At 38.3% G+C, this 23,526-nt stretch overlaps 1 protein-coding gene across 2 annotated transcripts in view; it reads right to left on the reverse strand.

Moving 5' to 3' along the window:
- Window positions 1-23,526, reverse strand: part of LOC128698674 (MAM and LDL-receptor class A domain-containing protein 1) — a 696,795-nt gene that overhangs the window by 494,460 nt on the left and 178,809 nt on the right. For both annotated transcript variants that reach the window (XM_070084847.1, XM_070084846.1), the window contains exons 25-26: window positions 16,765-16,894; window positions 7,039-7,264 (exon numbers count right to left, since the gene is read on the reverse strand). In XM_070084847.1, the coding sequence (XP_069940948.1) occupies window positions 7,039-7,264; window positions 16,765-16,894 (356 nt within the window). The remainder of the gene's footprint in view (window positions 1-7,038; window positions 7,265-16,764; window positions 16,895-23,526) is intronic.

Raw genomic sequence — 23,526 nt, forward strand, 5'->3', positions numbered from 1 at the left:
TTCAAAAAAAAACACTTGTCTCGTCAGCATTAACCCTCTCAGGGTCGACAGGCCCTCTCACGACAGGCCCTCTCAGAGACTTGTTCTCAGGGTCACCCAAATTTCAAAAAAAAAAAAAAAAAAATTTCTTATGAAAAGATAGAGAATCTTTTCCCGATCATAATGACACCAAAAGTATGAAATTTGATGGAAAACTTACAGAATTATGCTCTCGCGAAGTTAGCGGTCTCGACAATGTTTACGCATCGGCGATTTTGCCCACTTTGAGCCCTATTTTCAGCCAATTCCAGTGTACTTGTCGACAAAAATCATAACTATTTCGCTAGAACTTCATTTTTTCTATCGAATGAGTACAAGAAACCACCCATTTACCGATTTCAACTATCCAATACAGTGGTCAGAATTTGGCAATTTTGCCAATTTCACACAAATTTCAAAAGATGCCAATTTCCGAATAGGGTCCAGAATAAACAAGAAAGACATTCCTGGCACTAAAATAACATTTCCTCTGTTCATTAGTCACGTCCCCATGCCCCTCTTACATTCTTTTGCTTTCCACTTTGAATTTTTATTATCACAAAAAATAGAAGATTTACTGTTATGCAGACTACTGCATTAGTGTAAAAATGGTATAAATATTATCAGCGCACCTGTGAAAGAATATCAGACTCACCAGTTGACGTGTATTGGATGCACAGCATGATTTGTTTACTTTTGAACTTTGGTAAAAATCGAGCATTTCTGCTACTTTGAGTGCAATTTCAAGGTAGTTTTCTTTGTAAAACCAGTCAAAATCATCTCAATTTCTGTAATACGTCTTCCATTCTATAAAATGAGACCAGGAAAACTAGAATACAACAATAAATACCATACGAAAATATAGTGTAAAGTCACTGTTTTAATCCAAAAACACAAAGTTTTTTTTTCTCATTATGCACTGTGTGCTACAGGATTTTTTTTATACCGTGCACACTGACCACATAGACCCATTCTTTCATATGTAGGCCTACCAGCTTTCTCTCACTAGATTTGAGGGCGCTAGAATTTAGGCGTACTAGTACGTCAAAAACCCTGGTGCATAAGCCGTACTAGTACGGCCGAAACCCTGAAAGGGTTAAACATTTGATGATGAGGATGGTGTGGGTGGGTGTGGGTGGCTTATGGAGGCAAAGGATGGTGACAGGTCTCCCCCGTTGACACAATGGTGTAACCCACTAACCCACAGACCATCCCACCCGGCAGGCAAGCGCGTGTTCAAATCTTTTTCCCCTCACGCAACCATGTTAAATTAATTTTGCGATGTGTTAAACAAAAATATGCCGCAATTCTTCAATCGTGCTATAACAAAAACGTGATACTCAAAATCATGTTAAATGAGAGTCTACTGTAAATCCAATCAATCCATTCCAAACGCTCAAAAGTATTAACAAAAAATATCTTCTTTTAGAGATTAAATATAGATTTACATACAGAAAAGAATGACAAATGAACATTTAACATCACACTTACCCTTAATGAAGACTCTTGTTGGTGTATGGAAGACTGGAGGGGAGAGGGAGGAGAAGTTACTATTGTTTTTTTAGGGGACTCCCCTTCCATGAAGACTTTAGGTACCAAGTCCCTAATCATTGAAGAAGGCACTTTCTTCCCTCTCTCTTGTTCCCCTCTGAAGCAATTTTCTCAGCTGTGATCTGTTGCTGTTCCAGATGAAGGTCCTGCAGCTCTTCAGTGGTTAGCTCTTCACTGTGATTGTTCACCAACTCATCCACATCCTCACAACTCACATCCATCCCCACAAAAGCTTCCACAACAGGCATAGTATTGTCAGGTGTGTGTGGGGAAGTACCCTGGCTGGTGTGTGGAGAAGTACCCTGGCTGGTGTGTGGGGAAGTACCCTGGCTGGTATGTGTGGGGAAGTACCCTGGCTGGTGTGTAGGGAAGTACCCTGGATGGTGTGTGGGGAAGTACCCTGGCTGGTGTGTGGAGAAGTACCCTGCCTGGTGTGTGGGGAAGTACCCTGGCTGGTGTGTGGGGAAGTACCCTGGCTGGTGTGTGGGGAAGTACCCTGGCTGGTGTGTGTGGGGAAGCACCCTGGCTGGTGTGGGGAAGTACCCTGTCTGGTGTGTGGGGAAGTACCCTGGCCTGTGTGTGGGGAAGTACCCTGGCTGGTGTGTGGGGAAGTACCCTGGCTGGTGTGTAGGGAAGTACCCTGGATGGTGTGTGGGGAAGTACCCTGGCTGGTGTGTGGGGAAGTACCCTGGCTGGTGTGGGGAAGTACCCTGTATGGTGTGTGGGGAAGTACCCTGGCTGGTGTGTTCTTTCTTTAATTCTATCATGTTTCTCACCTTCTTTGCCAAATGGCTGGCACTAAGAACTTTCTTTGGGCCCATGGTGGCTTATTTAGCAGTTGTAAGCACAAAAAACAATGTATTATGTATTATGAAATATTTCTATGAACGTGGGGAGTGATGCTCACTCGCCGAGAAACAGTGCCAGACTGACTCTTGAATGCCTCTGTGGGAGGCTTTGTGCGCGCAGGGCCACTGGGACACACGTACCAGATGGCTGCCAAATTTAGAGGGAAGCCACAAAAATAGTGGCTATATTTTGACGAAAAAAAGTTGCTGATTATCGAAATTCACGAAAATAGAGCCTCTGAAATTAGAGGTATTACTGCATTTCCATTGGGGCCCCTGTATCTGTACCATATGGTGCCCTATACCATATACAATTCCAAGGGAACTGAGTACATCCCGTGGCCCTACACCTGGAATAGACAGTGAAAGTGACAATGATGTGGCTACAATTTGGATGGATAGACCGCATGCGTCAGTAGGTGGAAGTGGTGCCACCAGCATGCAGCATTCAAGCGTGCAGCATGCAGCACCAGCCCAGACTGGGACCCAAGCTGCTGACTCAGCCGTTCCAGGACAAAGTGCATTTATCCACCGGTGGAAGGAGACAACTGTGACTGAAATGTATTTGTTTTTTGCAACAACAATGCTTATGCCTCATGTCTATAAACATAATATAAAATCATACTGGTCCACAGATGAGTAAGACACAACTGTGCATGACACCTTTCAAAGACTTTCACAGACTGTAGCAGTTCTAGGAACATGTCCAGTGACTGTACGTATGTAAATATCTAATAGAACATTACTAATATACAACATTTTTGCATGTTTTTTGTTGTAAACAATTACTGTAAATAAAATAATGATGAAAAAATCAGTGTGGTTATTGTGTTGAATACAACGAGTGTACATATATACATTATCCATTACATTGGTCTCACAGGCCACAAATGTTACTGAAAAAAAAAATTATTAAAAGAAAAGAAAAAAGTAACAAAAAAGTAAAATTAAAAAATGCGACTTTATGCAAGTTGCCGATGTTGCTGCCACCCAGTCATTGAGGGTCAACTTCACGCCTCTATGTCTTGGAAAGTACTGATTGGAAAACTATTTTTTGTTTTATTATCTATAGAAAAATATTATCTTTAATTCTGTAAGAAATTTTTTTTATTTTTATAAAATTCTTGGACCCTGGCTGTCACTCTGAGATTTGGCCTCTGGCCCCTGAAAGGCTTAACCCTATCAGGGTCAGTCCCTTTGTATCATGGCTTTAAAGCCAGCGATGGTCCCGTAGTACAATGCCATGAATTCAGCTCCCTCAGATAAGCTGTGAGTAGTAAATCTAGGCCTAGATACGAGAGAAAGGGCCTATGCAAAAAATGTGCACCATATAAAAAGTCTTGCAGCACGCAGTGTATAATAAAAAAAAACTGCAACTGTGTTTTTTGTTTAAAACAGCGACTTTGCAGTGAATTTTCATATAATAATAATAATAATAATAATAATAATAATAATAATAATAATAATATTAATAATAATAATAATAATAAGCTTATTTCTTTGTAAAAGTTACAATGTGTAATTACAATTTTGATTTGCTAAGTACAAAGAAAGCCACTATCATGCCGAGGCATTTCGGGCAAACTAATCCTAATACATAGTAACTAATTAAAACTAGATAAGATAATAGTACATAGTAATTATATTTAAAACTAAACATAGAATAGCGGTTAGCTGTTTTACAATCTTATTTGGACTTAATAAATCATATGTATAATTAGTACAAAATCTAATTTACAAGGAATGGTGCAGGTGGTAATATTTTATGGAATGGCAGAATTAAAAACCAGGAGGTCACATGATAAAACTAGTCAGTAAATGTTTGGTTGATCTGGTTAATATTGTGAGATAAGATGATTTTTTTAGCAGAGTCCTAAATTTATAAGTTGTCTGGGGATCCTTGACCTGTTCTGGTAGCGAGTTCCAGATCTTGGGCCTTTTATGTGCATAGCGTTCTTGCATAGTGAGAGTCTTACTCGAGGGATGTTGAAAAGTGCCTTATGCCTTGTATTGTGACTGTGCACTCTATTGTAACTGTCGAGGAGTAGTTTTAGGGGAGGGTTTACAGTGGAGTTTAAAGTTCTGTATATGTAGTAGGCACAATAATAAGAGTGTATGTCTTGTATATTTAGCAAGTTGAGTCTTTTGAAAAGTGGTGGGGTGTGCTGTCTAGCACAGGAGCTGGTTGTATTCTCCACTTCTTGGTCTCATTTGATCTTAGAATGGAAGATATTTTTTATTTATTAACACACTGGGTGTTTCCTACCAAGGTAGGGTGGCCTGAAAAAGAAAAACTTTCACCATAATTCACTCCATCACTGTCTTGCCAGAGGCAAGCTTACACTACAGTTATAAAAACTGCAACATTAGCACTCCCTCCTTCAGAGTGCAGGCACTGTACTACCCATCTCCAGCACTCAAGTCCAGCCTGTCGGTTTCCCTGAACCCCTTCATAAATATTACCCTGCTCCCACTACAACAGCATATCAAGTCCTAAAAAACATTTGTCTCCATTCGCCCCTGTCTAACACGTTCGCACATGTTTGCTGCAAGTTCAAGCCCCTTTCACACAAAACCTCCTTTACCCCCTCCCTCCAACCTTCCCTAGGATGGCCTCTACCCCTCCTTCCCTCCACTAGAGATTTATACACTCTCGAAGTCATTCTATTTTGTTCCAACCTCTCTGCATGTCCAAACCACCTCAACAACTCCTCAGCCCTCTGGATAATAGTTATGGTAATCCTGCACTTCCTCCTAATTTCCAAACTACGAATTCTCTGATTATATTCACACCACACATTGCCATCAGACACATCTTCACTGCCTCCAGCCTTCTCCTTGTTACAACATTCACTACCCATGCTTCACACCCATATAAGAGCATTGGTATAATTATATTCTCATACATTCCCCTCTTTGCTTCCATGGACAAAGTTCTTTGTTTCCACAGACTCCTCAACATACCACTCACCTTTTTCCCCTCATCAATTCTATGAGTCATCTCATCTTTCACAGACCTATCTGCTGACATGTCCACTCCTAAATATCTGAATATATATATTCACCTCCTCCAAACTCTCTCCCTCCATTAAGATATCCAATCTTGCATTACCTATTTTTTTTTCATCTTCATCACCTTACGCTTTCCTATATTCACTTTTAATTTTCTTCTTTTACATACCCAACCAAACTCATCCACCAACCTCTGCAACTTCTCTTCAGAATCTCTCAAAAGCACAGTGTCATCAACAAAGAGCAACTGTGACAACTCCTGCTTTGTGTAAGATTATTTTTTAACCCCACACCTCTTGCCAACACCCGAGCATTCACTTTTCTTACAACTCCATCTTTAAATATTTTGAACAACCATGGTGACATCACACATCTCTGTCTAAGGCCTACTTTTACTAGGAAATAATCTCCCTGTCTCCTATTTACTCTAACCTGAGCCTCATATCCTTGTAAAAACTTTTATACTGCTTTTAATAACCTACTTCCTATTCCATACATTTGCAACCTCTGCCACATTGCCCCCCTATCTACCTTGTCACATGCATTTTCCAAATCCATAAATGCCACAAAAACCTCTTTACCCTTATCTAAATACTGTTCACCTATATGTTTCACTATAAATACTTGGTCTACATGCCCTCTACCCTTCCTAAGGCCTCTGTGTTCATCTGCTAGCCTTCTCTCAGTCTTACTCTTAATTATTTCAATAATAACTCTATTATACACTTTACCAGGTATACTCAACAGAATTATTCCCCTATAATTTTTGCACTCTATTTTGTTCCCTTTGCTTTTATACAAAGGAACTATGCATGCTCTCTGCCAGTCCCTAGGTACCTCACCCTCTTCCATACATTTATTAAATAAAAGCACCAACCACTCCACAACAATATCTCCACCTGCTTTTAACATTTCTATCTTTATCCCATCAATCCATTTGCCTTACCTCCTTTCATTCTACCCACTGCCTCACAGACAAACTGATTCAAAGATCTTCAGTTTTGTGGAGTGACTGAATAGAGATGGTGAAGATACAGCAAGTAACTTAGTGGACATGGCTGTGTGTGAGCTGAACCTGTTTAGCATGGGCCAAAATAAACATTGTCAAAAGAATAGTGGCACTCACATAGTTCTCATTAGGAATTTTTTTGGTATCTGTCTGCATGTTTGGGTGTGTTTTATGTTATCACTGACAAAATCAACCAACAATTATCTCCTTCCATCATACTGTACATCTTGCATGTGCTCTTATCACCTCAACATTTATGCACCTTCTCAAATTTCACTTCATTATTCAACTGCTATGACATCCAATTAACTAACAGAATACATTAATTTTGTTAAGATTTTCTTGATTTTAAATATTAAAATATTCTATAAGATCAGTTGTTTTTATTCACTTTACCTTCATAAGAGTTAAAACAAGCATTCAAGCAGATTTCTTATTCAGTCTTCACTCCCATGACTCACAAAACTGTAATACCACTCATTATGTTTCTAGTTATCTAAGCTCACAGGATACCTTCAGTTATACTTCCTAAAAATATATTTTTTAAACCCATGAATTAAAAAAATTCAGCAATAAAAGTGTAGAAGACTTAAAACTTACCAGAAATGGAAACAATAATCATGTAAATCACGTGGATTCTCTGCTATACGCCTGGATTGAAGAACTGATTGATAGGGTGCTTCATTGGAGTCATGGACGGCTAGATAAAGATAGTTTCCTTGGTCTTGATCTGCATGCACTCCAGCTTCCATTCCTACTTTAAGCATATCTGATCCTATCCATCTGCATGTGTCAATATCAAAGCCACATGCTATGTCATCCATTGCTGTTAATAATAGAAAATAAGAATAACTGTATAACAAGAAATGTAATGCACATTTCAAAGGATCTCTCAACATAATAAGTTTACAAACTGGAGATTAAAATTACACAAAATTTTGCTCCATCCTAGATAATAGTCCAAGAAAAAAATAACTTCAACAAAGTCTCTCTTCAAGTAAAACACTCATATCTTCCAGCTCATGATCCTAAGGCTCATGATCCTAAATTGACAGGGCTTGTCCACATACTTCCTAAGTGAGTTGCATCACTTTGCACAACAGATGGACCGCCCTCATACTGAGCACCAGAGTGCTGGCTGGAGTCATGAGAACCATGAGACATTTCATTAATCCAAAAAACTGACCAACCAACACAGCCACAACAGCTAAAAAAAAAAAGAAAAAAAAAAAAAATCCTCCATGATGGAAGTATGACCTGCATATATATCAACCCAAAGTAGAAAGGAATCAAAATATGTGATGTCCATTACCATGTAGAGAGGGACAGTGTCTTGAAGGAATGATGGGCAGTGAAATCTACAAAGACTAACATCAGATCAGAGAACTGCCAGAAGTAGAGTGCAAACTCGCCCAGCACAAAACATCAATTTGGACTGTACACCTAGAGAAAGGTGCATCACCAACAATTTAGGATGACCTGCACTCCTAGAATTTCAGTCAATATCAACCACCTCTGAAGTCCAGGAGGGAATGAACCTTGCTCTGGAGGCAGGTGCTTGCAAGTACAGTGAGGTTCTTGAAAATGCTATCCAAGCAGCCATGGTGAAGAACAACAAATCATGAGACCCAAAGTGAATGGTGGGGGAGGGGGTTGCATCACCAATAAATACACTTCCTCCAAGTACCCCACATCACTATATATTTCCCATTATAGAACAGGTGTTCCAGAGAAAATGAAATCATGGAACAACAGAGACATGTCTTGGAAAGATCTGTCCTCAAGGAAAGAGCATAATACCTCGTTCACCGAGAGGAAGGCTGGGTGAATGTGTTATTTTCACATGGGCTATGGAGACATATCCAACTCCTATTCATAAAATGAATGAAAAAAGGGTTCTCACCTGCCTGAGTGAAGGCTGTCACCCTTCCCTATCCCCCCAGTAAATAAACTAGGGTAGATTGATAAATGACCACCACTGAGGAGAGCAAATGGAGTCAGAAAATAGGTGTTTTGACCACTATGATGTATAATGAAGTAATAATGGAAAATAAAATTTTACTTTCTAATTTTTAAAACATGAATTTTACTTGCATGAAAATGACAAAACACAAAACACAAGATAAAATTCCCTATTCTAGCAGAAATGCTTTTGTATATTTTGTAATTAATTATATAGTGGGACCACCACAACTGCGGGGGATATATTCCAAGACCTACAGCGGATACCCAAAACCACGGATAGTAGCAAACCCTATTTATAAGTCGCTTTTCATTTACATACATTTTTTTTTTTCAACAAGTCGGCCGTAAATTACACACAACAAGACAAGATTTAGCACTTTTTCACTGATAGGAAGCACTTCATGGCTTCTCTTAGGTTTTAAAGAACTATCACCACCACTACTTTTACACCTTGGGGCCATTATTAAACAAAATTATGGGGTATTTTTGGCCTATGATAAACCACAGATAAATGAAACCTCGGAAACCGAACCCGTGGATATGGGGTCGCACTATGTCTGCTTTTTTCACATATCTTACTAAACTCTTCAACTATCTTCTATTTAATTTGTATTTTAGAAAATTTTTTTAACCCTTTTGGTGTCAGTCCCATTGTATCACGGCTCTGAAGCCAGTGTTGGTCCTGTAATATAATGCCATGAGCTCATTTCACCCAGCTAAGCTGTGAGAGGTAAATTTGGGCCTAGATATGAGAGAATGGGTCTATGTGGTAGGTGTGCACCATATAAAAAAAATCCTTCTGCATGCAGAGCATAATGAGAAAAAACTGCGATGATGTTCTTGGTTTAAAACAACGACTTTGCCGTGTATTTTTGTATGGTTTTATGTTTGTATTCTTGTTTTCTTGGTCTCAATTGATAGAATGAAAGATATACTACAGAAATAGAGATGATTTTTATTAGTTTCCGGACTGAAAGTAGCTCGAATCTGAGCTCAAAGTAGCGGAAATGTTCAATTTTTGCCAATGTTCAAGAGTAAACAAATCATGTTATGAGTCCAATACACATCAACTGGTGGGTCTAATATGCATTTTTTATTGCGCTGATATTATTTATACAATCATTACAATAATGCAGTAGTCTGCATAACAGTAAATCTTCTATTTTTTATGTGAATAAAAATTAAAAATGGAAAGCAAGCATAATATAAGAGAGGATTGGAGACATGACTAATGAACAGAGAAAATGTTATTTTAGTGCTAGGAATGCCTGCATTACTTAATCTGGACCTTATTTTGAAATTGGCTTTTCTTTAATTTTGTATGAAATTTAGTTTGGTTGACTGGATCACTGGAATTGGCCCAAAATATGACTCAAAGTGGACAAAATCGCTGATGTGTAAATATTGCTGAGGTCGCTAACTCTGCAAAAGTGTAATTCCATAAGTTTTCCAACAAATTTCATTATCTTCAGAAAAACATTCTCTCTCATTTCATAAGAATTTTTTTTTTTTTTAAATTTTTGACCCTGGGAGTAAGTTTGCAAGAGGGGATCGTGATACTCAAGGGGTTAAGCATTTCTTAGTTTCCAAAGCATCTTTGCAAAACTGTTTGTCAATAATTCTCTGTAAACCTATAAAACAAATTACAGAACAAATCATATTTTTATAACATGCTGGCTGTCTCCCACTAAGGCAGGGTGATCCAAGAAAAGAAACACTTTCACCATCATTCACATATAATCACCGCGTTTGCAGAGGTGCTCAGATACGACAGTTCAGATGTCACTCCAAACAGCAAATATCCCAAACCCCTTCTATAAAGTGTAGGCACTGTACTTCCCAGCTCTAAGACTAAAGTCCAGCTAACCAGTTTCCCTGAATCCCTTCACAAAATATTACCTTGCTCACACTCCAACACCTCCTCAAGCCCCAAAAACCATTCATCTCCGTTCACTCCTATCTAACATGTTCACACATGCCTGCTGTGTGTCTAAACCTTTTGCACACAAAACCCTCTTTTACTCTCTCCCTCCATCCTTTCCTAGGATGACCCCTACCCCTCCTTCCCTCCATTACAGATTTATATACTCTCCAAGTCATCACATTTTGCTCCATCATCTCTAAATGACAAAACCACCTAAACAACCCCTCCTCAGCCCTCTGAATAATACTTTTAGTAACTCCACATCTCCTCATAATAATAATAAAAATAATAATAACCTTTATTTGTACAAGAGTACATGTATAATGTATACATGTATAGACCATAGCTGACATCAATGACATACTACTACAGGTCCACATCCCTTTATCCAAAACCCTTGGGGCCAGTAGTGTTTCAAATTTCAGAATTTTTCGAATTTCAGAATGAAGATGGGGTCTAGGGCAGCACCCCATAATCAAACATTAACACTGCAGCAAAAACGTATGAATACTTACACTAAGCGGGATAAATAAAGACTACAAATACTACTATGGTTTATTTATAGAGTAATATACTGATAAATGAAATAATTGGATAATTATAGACCAGGAACGTGATTCTCAAGACGACTGACAGATGGTGTTTTTAACCCCTTAACTGTCACAACCCGAAATCCTGAGGTGTCTCCTGGTGTCGCAAAATTTAAAAAAAAAAAAATTATTTTTTTCTTTTGAAATGATAGAGAATCTTTTCCCGATTGTAATGACACCAAAAGAACGAAATTTGATGGAAAACTGATGGAATTACGCTCTCACGAAGTTAGTGACCTAAGTGATACTTACGAATCAGCAAATTTCGCCCACTTTGAATCCTATTTTCGGCTAATTCCATTGTTCCAGTCGACCAAACTCATAGCTATTTCTTTACAACACCATTTTTTCTATCGATTGAGTACAAGAAACTGCCCATTTACAGAGTTCAACTACCCAATAACATGGTTAGAAATTTGCAATTTGGCCAATTTCACGAAAATTAAAAAATATGACAATTTCAAAATAGGGTCCAGAATGAACAATGCAGACATTCCTGGCTCTAAAATAACATTTTCTTTGTTCATCAGTCATGTCTCCAGGCCCCTCTGATATTACTCTTGCTTTTTATTTCAAATTTTTTTTCAAACAAAAAATAGAAGATTTACTGTTATGCAGACTACTACAATATTGTAATAATTGTATAAATAATGTCAACCCATTCATGACTGCATAATAGAATGGCTACTTGGACATTTATTGGAAAATGACATCATTTGTTTACTTTTGAACATCGGCAAAAACCAAATATTTCCCCTAATTTGAGCTCCATTTCAAGGTTCTTTTCATAATAAAATCAATCAAAATCACCTCAATTTTTATAATATGTTTTCCATTCTATCAAATGAGACCAAGAAAACAAGAATATAACCATAAACACTATATGAAAATAGACCACAAATCCGCATTTTAATTAAAAAAACGGTTGGAGTTTCTTTTCTCATTATGCACTGCATGCGGCAGGATTTTTTTTTATATGGTGCACACTGACCACACAGACCCATTCTCTCACATGTGGGCCTACTAGCTTTCTCCTGCTTGATTTGAAGCCTCTAGAATTTATGAGTACGTATATATACGTCAAAAACAGAGGCTCGTAAGACGTATATATACAACCAAAACAGTCAAAGGTTTAAAGACTATGCAGTGTTTTCCTATTTTTCATTAGTTTTTGGTCATCACTGTCACTATAATATTTCAGTAACTTGTCTTCCTGCTTCTTTAAATCATAAACAGTGGTAGTTCCAACACCATATTCTTCAGTAAGAAACCTCACTGACACACCACAATCAAGCTTCTGCAGTAACTCTTATTTTCTGCGTTACTGATAACATCAGATGCTTCCTTTTCTTTTTCTCACTGTTACCCATAGGGGTATCTGAAGCTCTTTTTTGACATTTTCACAGTGAAATTAAACAGTCACAAAATAAAATGCAAAAATAAAATATCAGCAAACAGCAGACACACATGTGAACACTACAAGTGTTGAGACACAACTGACGCCTGCCACTCTGGCTGTCAGTGCTGGGTCATGCCACCATGTGGCGGCGTGACCCAGCACTGAGATGACTGACACTCAACACTCCATGAAAAAACTTTGGTTTTCGGAACTTTTCAAATTTCAGAATTTCGAATAAAGGGGTGTGGACCTGTATACAGAAAGCCCCTTATGTAGAGTATTTCAGGCATCTTAGGTCAATTTTGTCCTCAGGATGCAACCCACACCAGTCGACTAAGACTGAGGTATCTATTTTACTTATAGGTGAATAGAAAAGCAGGTGTCTTAATGAAACACATCCTATTGTTTCCGCAGATTGAACCATGGACCTCAGTGTGTGAAATGAGTATGCTAGCAATCGAGCTACAGGACACCTTCATGCTATGAATTCTCTGCATAATAATTATGTCACATAATGCCCTTAGACAAGACATCTCTACTGCCTTCAGCCTCCTTATTGCTACAACATTCACAAACACTGCTTCATACTTATATAAGAGTGCTGGTACCAGTATCTAATACATTCCCTTCTGTGCCTCCATGGATAATGTTCTTTGTCTCCACAGATACCTCAATGCACCACCCACCTTTTTGCTTTGTCAGTTCTATGGTTTACTTCTTCCTTCATAAACCCATCTACCAACAAGTCTACTCCCAAATATCTAAACGCATTCACTTCTTCCATACCCCATCCCTCCAATCTGATATCCAATTTTTCCTTATCTAAATCGATTGATACCTTCATCACCTTACTCTTGTCTATGTTCACTTTCAACTTTCTTCCTTTACACACCCTCCCAAATTCATCCATTAACCTTTGCAACTTCTTCTCAGAATCTCCCAAAAGCACAGTATAATAAAAAAAAATAACTGTCAACTCCCATTTTGTATTAGAATCTGCATAATTTAGTCCTTCCCCACTCTCTAACACCCTAGCATTTACTTCTTTTACAACACCACCTATAAATATGTTAAACAACCACAGCGACATTACACATCCCTGTCTAAGACCTACTTTTACCGGAAAGTAATCTCCCTCTCTCCTATGCACCCTAACCTGAGCCTCCCTATCCTCATAAAAATTATTTACAGTATTTAGCAATTAACCACCTATTCCATACACTTAAAACACCTACCACATTGCTCCCCTATCCACCCTATCATAAGAGCATTAGAACATAAGAAAGAAGGAACACTGCAACAGGCCTACTGACCCATGCGAAGCAGGTCCATGCCACCCCCCGGCCTAGAACAACGACCACCTAGCCAGGTCACTTCCACTTAACCCTTTGAGGGTCGACAGGCCCTCTCCGAAACTCGTTCTCAGGGTCGGCCAAATTTAAAAAAAAAAAAAATTATTTTCTCTTATGAAAAGATAGAGAATCTTTTCCCGATCATAACGACACCAAAAGTTTGAAATTTGATAGAAAACTTACGGAATTATGCTCTCGCAAAGTTAGCGGTCTCGGCGATGTTTACGGATCGGCGACTTTGCCCACTTTGAGCCCCATTTTCGGCCAATTTCACTGTACTAGTCGACAAAAAACATGAATATTTCGCTAGAACTCCATTTTTTCTATCGAATGGGTGCAAGAAACCACCCATTTATAAATTCAACTATCCAGTACAGTGGTCAGAATTTAGCAATTTTGCCAATTTCACACAAATTTCAAAAGATGCCAATTTCCGAATAGGGTCCAGAATAAACAAGAAAGACATTCCTGGCACTAAAATGACATTTCCTCTAGTCATTAGTCACGTCTCAAGGCCCCTCTTATATTCTTTTGCTTTCCACTTTGAATTTTTATTCTCACAAAAAATATAAGATTTACTGTTATGCAGACTACTGCATTAGTGTAAAAAATGGTATAAATATTATTGGTGCACTTGTGAAAGAATATTAGACTCACCAGTTGACGTGTATTGCACGCTTGGCACGATTTGTTTACTTTTGAAGTTTGGTAAAAATCGAACATTTCTGCTACTTTGAGCTCAATTTCAAGGCACCTTTCAATGTAAAACCAGTCAAAATCATCTCAATTTCAGTAATATGTCTTCCATTCTATAAAATGAGACCAAGAAAACTAGAATACAACAATAAATACTATACGAAAATACACTGCAAAGTCGCTGATTTATTAAAAAAAAATGGAAAAAGTTTTTTTTTTCTCATTATGCACCGTGTGCTGCAGGATTTTTTTTAGACTGTGCACACTGACCACATAGACCCATTCTTTCATATGAAGGCCTACCAGCTTTCTCCCACTAGATTTGAGGTCGCTAGAATTTATGAGTACTAGTACGTCAAAAACCCCTACGCGTAAGACGTACTAGTACGACGAAAACCCTCAAAGGGTTAAGGAAGAAGCATGGCACCAGACCTGGTAGCACAAGCTAGTCAGGTCCAACTCACACCCACTCATGTATTTATCCAACCTATTTTTAAAACTACACAATGTCTTAGCTTCTATGACAGTACTCGAGGGTTTGTTTCACTCATCCACAACTCTATTACCAAACCAGTGCTTTCCTATGTCCTTCCTGAATCTGAACTTTTCCAACTTGAAACCATTGCTGCGAATCTTGTCTTGGCTGAATATTTTCAGCACCCTATTACATCCCCTTTATTTATTCCTGTTTTCCATTTATATACCTCAATCATGTCCCCCCTAATTCTATGCCTTTCTAGAGAGTGCAGATTCAGGGTCCTCAGTCTATCCTCATAGGGAAGATTTCTGATACATGGGATCAGCTTTGTCATCCTCCTCTGTAAGTTTTCCAGTGTATTTATATCCATTCTGTAATACGGTGACCAGAACTGTGCAGCATAATCTAAATGAGGCCTAACCAAGGATATATAGAGCTGAAGAACAACCTGAGGACTTCTATTATTTATACTTATAGGTATGAAGCCAAGGATTCTGTTAGCTTTATCGTGAACACTTATGCACTGTTGTCTTGGTTTCAGATTACTGCTAACCAGAACTCCTAAATCCTTTTTGCAATCAGTAGTATTAAGATCTACACTATTCAGTTTATAAGTGGCATGGTTATTGTCCTGTCCAACATTTAGAACTTTACATTTGTCTATATTAAACTGCATCTGCCACTTCTCCAACCACTGCATCAGTCTATTCAAATCATCCAGGAGTGCGCTAACGTTCTCATTATAATGAATTGGACAGCCTATTTTGGTGTCATCAGCAAATTTGCTTATTTCGCTATTTATTCTCTCATCTATATCGTTTATGTAAATTGTGAACAACAAGGGACCCAACACTGACCCCTGTGGAACACCGCTTGTGACATGCCCCCATTCTGATTTTTCCCCATTTATGCAAACTCTTTGCTGCCTATTTGTCAACCATGCCTCTACCCAGGAAGCTTTTTCTAAATCCATAAAAGCAACAAAAACTTTCCTACCTTTATCTAAATACTTTTCACTTGCATGCTTCAATGTAAACACTTGGTCTACACATCCCCTACCCATTGTAAAGCCTCCTCGCAATCCTGCTCTCTGTCTTACCTCTAATTCTTTCAATAATAACCCTACCATACACCTTAGTAGGTATACTTAGTAGGCTTATTCCTCTATAATTTTTACACTCTTTTATCCCCCTTCCCTTTTCATAAAGGAACTAGGCATGCTCTCTGCCAGTCCTAAGCTACCTTTCCCTTTTTTTTTCATACATTTATTGAACAAATGTACCAACTACTCCAAAACTATATCCCCACCTGCTTTTAACATTTCAGTCATGATTCCATATGCTTCAGCTGCTTTACCCCCTTTCATTCTACGCAATACCTCATGCACCTCCTTGGCCAATGCATGAAATCGGTTGCCTCCCTCTCATCAACATTTAACAGTTTCTCAAAATATCCCAGCCATCTTCCCAGTACCTCCAACTTCCCATCTACTAACTCCCCTATTCTACTTTAACAGTCAAGTCCATTTATTCCCTAGGCTTAACCTATTTATCTAACTTCAAAACTTTTCCTTATTCTCAGCAAAATTTGTTGACATTACCTCACCCGCTATCATTTTCTCTTCAATGGCACTCCCTCAATACTCTCTTTGCCTCTCTTTTACTCTCCATATACTCCACCCTTCTTATATCACTTCTGCTTTGTAAAAAAACCTCTCAAAAGCAAGCTTTTCTTCCCTTATCACACCCTTTAAACTCACAAGATGGTATTCAACTTGAGTGGGGTCACACTACTTAACTAGCAAAGCTAAAAGCTCGATGAGCACAGTGAAAAATATAAGTCATATATTCTCGAATAACTAGTTTATTTCAACTTTTTCATAAAACAAAAGTTTAGAGCAGCTGAAATTTTTGACTACTTACCTTGAATAGTAGGATCAGCAGTACTAGGCATTATATAGTCAACACCACACTGACCATTCTCAATGTATTGTACTTCATCTAGAGCAATATAAGTATTTTGCTCAAAGTCCAACATGCCAGTTATAATGACCTAGAAATACATATTACAGGTAAATTAAAATTTAACAAATCACCAAAACTTTTAAGAAAACATTCATTAAGAGCCAGAAAATTTAGAACAAATTTACATAAATCTTCTTTCTTTCAATCCACTGGCTGCATTCCACCGAGACAGGGTGGCCTATAAAGAAAAACAAAGGAAGGTTTATCTTCTTAAATTTTTTAATATATACAGGAGAAGGAGTTACTAGCCCCTTGGTCTCGACATTTTAGTCACCTCTTACGACACGCTTGGCTTACGGAGGAAGAATTCTGTTCCACTTCCCCATGGAGATCAGCAGAAATAAACATGGACTAATAAGAAAATAGAAGAAAACCCAGAGGAGTATACGTATATGTATATGCTTGTACATGCACGTGTAGTGTGACCTGAATGTAAATAGAAGTGGCAAGACGTACCTGAAATCTTGCATGTTTATGAGACAGAAAAAAGACACTAGCAATCCTATCATCATGTAAAATAATTACATTCACTTGGCAGGATGGTAGTACCTCCCTGGGTAATTGCTGTCTACCAACCTATTACCTCTAATTTATATAAATAACAAGATGGGAAGTACAATGCCTGCACTTTAAAGGAGGAGTTTGGGATATTGGCAGTTTAGAGAGAAGTCTAAGCTGTCGTATCTGAGTGCCTCTGCAAAGACAGTGATTATATATAAGTGATGGTGAAAGTGTTGAGTGACAAAAGTTTTTTCTTTCTTTTTGGGCTTTTCTTTCTTTTTGAGTCACCCCACCTTGGTGGGAAACTGCCGACATGTTAAAAAAAAGCTCAATAATAACATTATTCTCACAAATACGTACAGTTGCTAATAATAACTAAGGCATTTGAGCTGTTAGGAATAGTTGGTAAACCTCAAAATCAGTATTCAAAAGAATGCCATGTTTATTATTAATTAATATCAACCAATATCAACAAATTTTGTTGAAAATAAGAAAAAGTTTTGGAGTGAGATTAACAAGTTAAGGAAGCCTAGAGAACAAATGGATTTGTCCGTTAAAAATAGGAGAGGAGAGTTATTAAATGGAGAGTTAGAGGTTATGGGAAGATGGAAGGAATATTTTGAGGAATTGTTAAATGTTTATGAAGATAGGGAAGCTGTGATTTAGTGTATAGGGCAAGGAGGAATAACATCTTGTAGGAGTGAGGAAGAACCTGTTGTGAATGTGGGGGAAGTTCGTGAGGCAGTAGGTAAAATGAAAGGGGGTAAAGCAGCCGGGATTGATGGGATAAAGATAGAAATGTTAAAAGCAGGTGGGGATATAGTTTTGGAGTGGTTGGTGCAATTATTTAATAAATGTATGGAAGAGGGGAAGGTACCTAGGGATTGGCAGAGAGCATGCATAGTTCCTTTGTATAAAGGCAAAGGGGACAAAAGAGAGTGCAAAAATTATAGGGGGATAAGAATAAGAAGAAAATTGTCAAAGTGGGAAGTCTGAATGTGCGTGGATGTTGTGCAAATGATAAGAAAGAGATGATTGTGGATGTTATGAATGAGAAGAAACTGGATGTCCTGGCTTTAAGTGAAACAAAGCTGAAGGGGGTGGGAGAGTTTCAATGGAGAGGAATAAATGGGATTAGGTCAGGGGTTTCAAATAGAGTTAGAGCTAAAGAAGGAGTAGCAATAATGTTGAAGGATAAGCTATGGCAGGAAAAGAGGGACTATAAATGTATTAATTCAAGGATTATGTGGAGTAAAATAAAGATTGGATGTGAAAAGTGGGTTATAGTAAGCGTGTATGCACCTGGAGAAGAGAGAAGTGTAGAGGAGAGAGAGAGATTCTGGGAAATGTTGAGTGAATGCATGGGGAGTTATGAATCAAGTGTGAGAGTAATGGTGGTTGGGGATTTCAATGCTAAAGTGCGTAAAAATGTTATGGAGGGAGTAGTAGGTAAATTTGGGGTGCCAAGGGTAAATGTAAATGGGGAGCCTTTAATTGAGCTATGTGTAGAAAGAAATTTGGTAATAAGTAATACATATTTTATGAAAAAGAGGATAAATAAATATACAAGGTATGATGTAGCACGTAATGAAAGTAGTTTGTTAGATTATGTATTGGTGGATAAAAGGTTGATGGGTAGGCTCCAGGATGTACATGTTTATAGAGGGGCAACTGATATATCGGATCATTATTTAGTTGTAGCTACAGTTAGAGTAAGAGGTAGATGGGAAAAGAGGAAGGTGGCAACAACAAGTAAGAGGGAGGTGAAAGTGTATAAACTAAGGGAGGAGGAAGTTCGAGCGAGATATAAGCGACTATTGGCACAAAGGTGGGCAAGTGCAAAGATCAGTAGTGGGGGGGTTGAAGAGGGTTGGAATAGTTTTAAAAATGCAGTATTAGAATGTGGGGCAGAAGTTTGTGGTTATAGGAGGGTGGGGGCAGGAGGAAAGAGGAGTGATTGGTGGAATGATGAAGTAAAGGGTGTGATAAAAGAGAAAAAGGTAGCTTACGAGAGGTTTTTACAAAGCAGAAGTGTTATAAGAAGAGCAGAGTATATGGAGAGTAAAAGAAAGGTGAAGAGAGTGGTGAGAGAGTGCAAAAGGAGAGCAGATGATAGAGTCGGAGAGGCACTGTCAAGAAATTTTAATGAAAATAAAAAAAAATTTTGGAGTGAGTTAAACAAGTTAAGAAAGCCTAGGGAAAGTATGGTTTTGTCAGTTAAAAACAGAGTAGGGGAGTTAGTAGATGGGGAGAGGGAGGTATTAGGTAGATGGCGAGAATATTTTGAGGAACTTTTAATGGTTGAGGAAGAAAGGGAGGCGGTAATTTCATGCACTGGCCAGGGAGGTATACCATCTTTTAGGAGTGAAGAAGAGCAGAATGTAAGTGTGGTGGAAGTACGTGAGGCATTACGTAGAATGAAAGGGGGTAAAGCAGCTGGAACTGATGGGATCATGACAGAAATGTTAAAAGCAGGGGGGGATATAGTGTTGGAGTGGTTGGTACTTTTGTTTAATAAATGTATGAAAGAGGGGAAGGTACCTTGGGATTGGCGGAGAGCATGTATAGTCCCTTTATATAAAGGGAAAGGGGACAAAAGAGATTGTAAAAATTATAGAGGAATAAGTTTACTGAGTATACCAGGAAAAGTATACGGTAGGGTTATAATTGAAAGAATTAGAGGTAAGACAGAATGTAGGATTGCGGATGAGCAGGGAGGCTTCAGAGTGGGTAGGGAATGTGTAGATCAAGTGTTTACATTGAAGCATATATGTGAACAGTATTTAGATAAAGGTAGGGAAGTTTTTATTGCATTTATGGATTTAGAAAAGGCATATGATAGAGTGGATAGAGGAGCAATGTGGCAGATGTTGCAAGTATATGGAATAGGTGGTAAGTTACTAAATGCTGTAAAGAGCTTTTATGAGGATAGTGAGGCTCAGGTTAGGGTATGTAGAAGAGAGGGAGAATACTTCCCGGTAAAAGTAGGTCTTAGACAGGGATGTGTAATGTCACCATGGTTGTTTAATATATTTATAGATGGGGTTGTAAAAGAAGTAAATGCTAGGGTGTTCAGGAGAGGGGTGGGATTAAATTAAGGGGAATCAAATTCAAAATGGGAACTGACGCAGTTACTTTTTGCTGATGATACTGTGCTTATGGGAGATTCTAAAGAAAAACTGCAAAGGTTAGTGGATGAGTTTGAGAATGTGTGTAAAGGTAGAAAGTTGAAAGTGAACATAGAAAAGAGTAAGGTGATGAGGGTATCCAATGATTTAGATAAAGAAAAATTGGATATCAAATTGGGGAGGAGGAGTATGGAAGAAGTGAATGTTTTCAGATACTTGGGAGTTGACGTGTCGGCGGATGGGTTTATGAAGGATGAGGTTAATCATAGAATTGATGAGGGAAAAAGGTGAGTGGTGCGTTGAGGTATATGTGGAGTCAAAAAAACGTTATCTATGGAGGAAAAGAAAGGAATGTATGAAAGTATAGTAGTACCAACACTCTTATATGGATGTGAAGCTTGGGTGGTAAATGCAGCAGCGAGGAGACGGTTGGAGGCAGTGGAGATGTCCTGTTTAAGGGCAATGTGTGGTGTAAATATTATGCAGAAAATACAGACCGTGGAAATTAGGAAAAGGTGTGGAGTTAATAAAAGCATTAGTCAGAGGGCAGAAGAGGGGTTGTTGAAGTGGTTTGGTCATTTAGAGAGAATGGATCAAAATAGAATGACATGGAAAGCATATAAATCTATAGGGGAAGGAAGGAGGGGTAGGGGTCGTCCTCAAAAGGGGTGGAAAGAGGGGGTAAAGGAGGTTTTGTGGGCTAGGGGCTTGGACTTCCAGCAAGCGTGCATGAGCGTGTTAGATAGGAGTGAATGGAGACGAATGATACTTGGGACCTGACGATCTGTTGGAGTGTGAGCAGGGTAATATTTAGTGAAGGGATTCAGGGAAACCGGTTATTTTCATATAGTCGGACTTGAGTCCTGGAAATGGGAAGTACAATGCCTGCACTTTAAAGGAGGGGTTTGGGATATTGGCAGTTTGGAGGGATATGTTGTGTATCTTTATACGTATATGCTTCTAAACTGTTGTATTCTGAGCACCTCTGCAAAAGCAGTGATAATGTGTGAGTGTGGTGAAAGTGTTGAATGATGATGAAAGTATTTTCTTTTTGGGGATTTTCTTTCTTTTTTGGGTCACCCTGCCTCGGTGGGAGACGGCCGACTTGTTGAAAAAAAATAAAAAATAAAAAAATAAAAGTCTATTGAGTATACCTAGTAAAGTGTATGGTAGAGTTATTATTTATTTATTTATTTATTTATTTATTTATTTAAAAATTTGTGCACACATACAGAGGTACAAAAAATACAGAAAAAGAGCAGTATGCCAAAGCCACTTATACTATGCATAGCATTACGGGCTGGCTTAAAATTAACTTAAGATGAACTAAGCAATGATGACATCGGTGATAAAACTTTAATGTAAACAGATTACTATAAAGCACAAGTGAGTATTACAAAGACAGGTCATATGGCTGTATGCATTGTTGTACATTCAGTAGAATGGAGTATTCTGTTAGGTAGTGTATTTAAAAAATAATAAAGTTAGATTGGGTTTTAGGTTTAACATTTATGTGATATAATTGTGAGAAACATTTAAGATATACAATTTATAAGGTTCAGTTATTCAGTATTTATTTGGTTTTGGGTGAGTAAGTGATCTTTGAGAAGAGACTTGAATTTATAAACAGGTAGTGTTTCTTTTATATTTACAGGTAATGAGTTCCAGATTTTAGGGCCTTTTATGTGCATTGAGTTTTTGCAAAGTGTGAGATGGACACGAGGAACATCAAAGAGTGATCTGTGCCTTGTGTTATGGTCATGTGTTCTGTTGAGGTTGGCAAGGAGATGTTTGAGGGGAGGGTTAATATCAGAGTTAAGTGTTCTATGTATGTAATAGGTGCAGTAATAAGTATGAATGTTTTGTATGGTGAATAGGTTTAGTGTATTGAATATTGGTGGAGTGTGCTGCCTATAGTGAGAATTTGTTATCATTCTAACTGCAGCCTTTTGTTGGGTAATTAGTGGTCTGAGATGGTTACTTGTTGTTGAGCCCCATGCACAAATTCCATAGGTGAGATAGGGGTAAATAAGAGAGTGATATAGGGCCAGGAGGGCTGACTGTGGAGCATAGTACCGTATCTTCGATAGTATGCCTACAGTCTTGGAAATTTTCTTAGAAATTTGTTGTATATGTGTATGAAATTTGAGTCTATTATCAAGGTGGATTCCTAAGAATTTTCCCTCTGCTAGCTTTGTGATAGGTGATCCGTTTATCATTATGTTAAGAGGGACATCTGTAGCTCTGTTACCAAACTGAATGAAGTAGGTTTTGTCAATGTTTAGTGTAAGTTTGTTAGTCCTCATCCAGGTAGATATTTTCTGTAATTCTGTATTTACAGTATTGGCTAGCGTGACTGGGCTCGGGTGGGAGAAGACGTATGTAGTGTCATCTGCAAATAGTGTGGGTTTGAGTAATTGCGAAGCATTTGGTAGGTCATTTATGTATAGGAGAAAGAGAAGAGGGCCAAGGACACTTCCCTGTGGGACACCAACTGTAATTGGTTGTGCAGAAGAGTTTGCCCCATTTGCATACACATATTGGCTTCTGTTGCTGAGGTATGACTTGAGGTAGTTGAGGGAGTGCCCTCTTATACCATAGTGTGACAATTTTGCGTGGAGCAAGTCATGGTTAACTGTATCAAAAGCTTTACGTAAGTCAATGAAGATCCCCAGTGGGACTTCTTTTTTCTCTATTGCAGTGTATATATGTTCTAGCATGTGTATAATAGCATCATTAGTATTTTTATTTGGCCTGAATCCAAATTGGCAGGGGTTGAGTATGTTTTGGGAGATAAGGTAGGAGTAGATTCGTTTATGAATTAATTTTTCGAAGATTTTTGAGAGAGGGTGTAAGTTGGATATTGGCCTATAGTTATTCAACTCTGTTTGGTCTCCTCCTTTGTGGATCGGGGTGACCCTTGCTATTTTGAGTATTGTGGGGAAGGTGGAGGATTCAATGGATTTGTTAAAGAGTGTTGCAATGATTGGTGATAGCACTTGTGACATTTTTTTGTATATAAAGGGTGGTA

This window comes from Cherax quadricarinatus, chromosome 14 (genome assembly GCF_038502225.1).
Source record: "Cherax quadricarinatus isolate ZL_2023a chromosome 14, ASM3850222v1, whole genome shotgun sequence".
In the NCBI taxonomy this organism is placed as follows: domain Eukaryota; kingdom Metazoa; phylum Arthropoda; class Malacostraca; order Decapoda; family Parastacidae; genus Cherax; species Cherax quadricarinatus.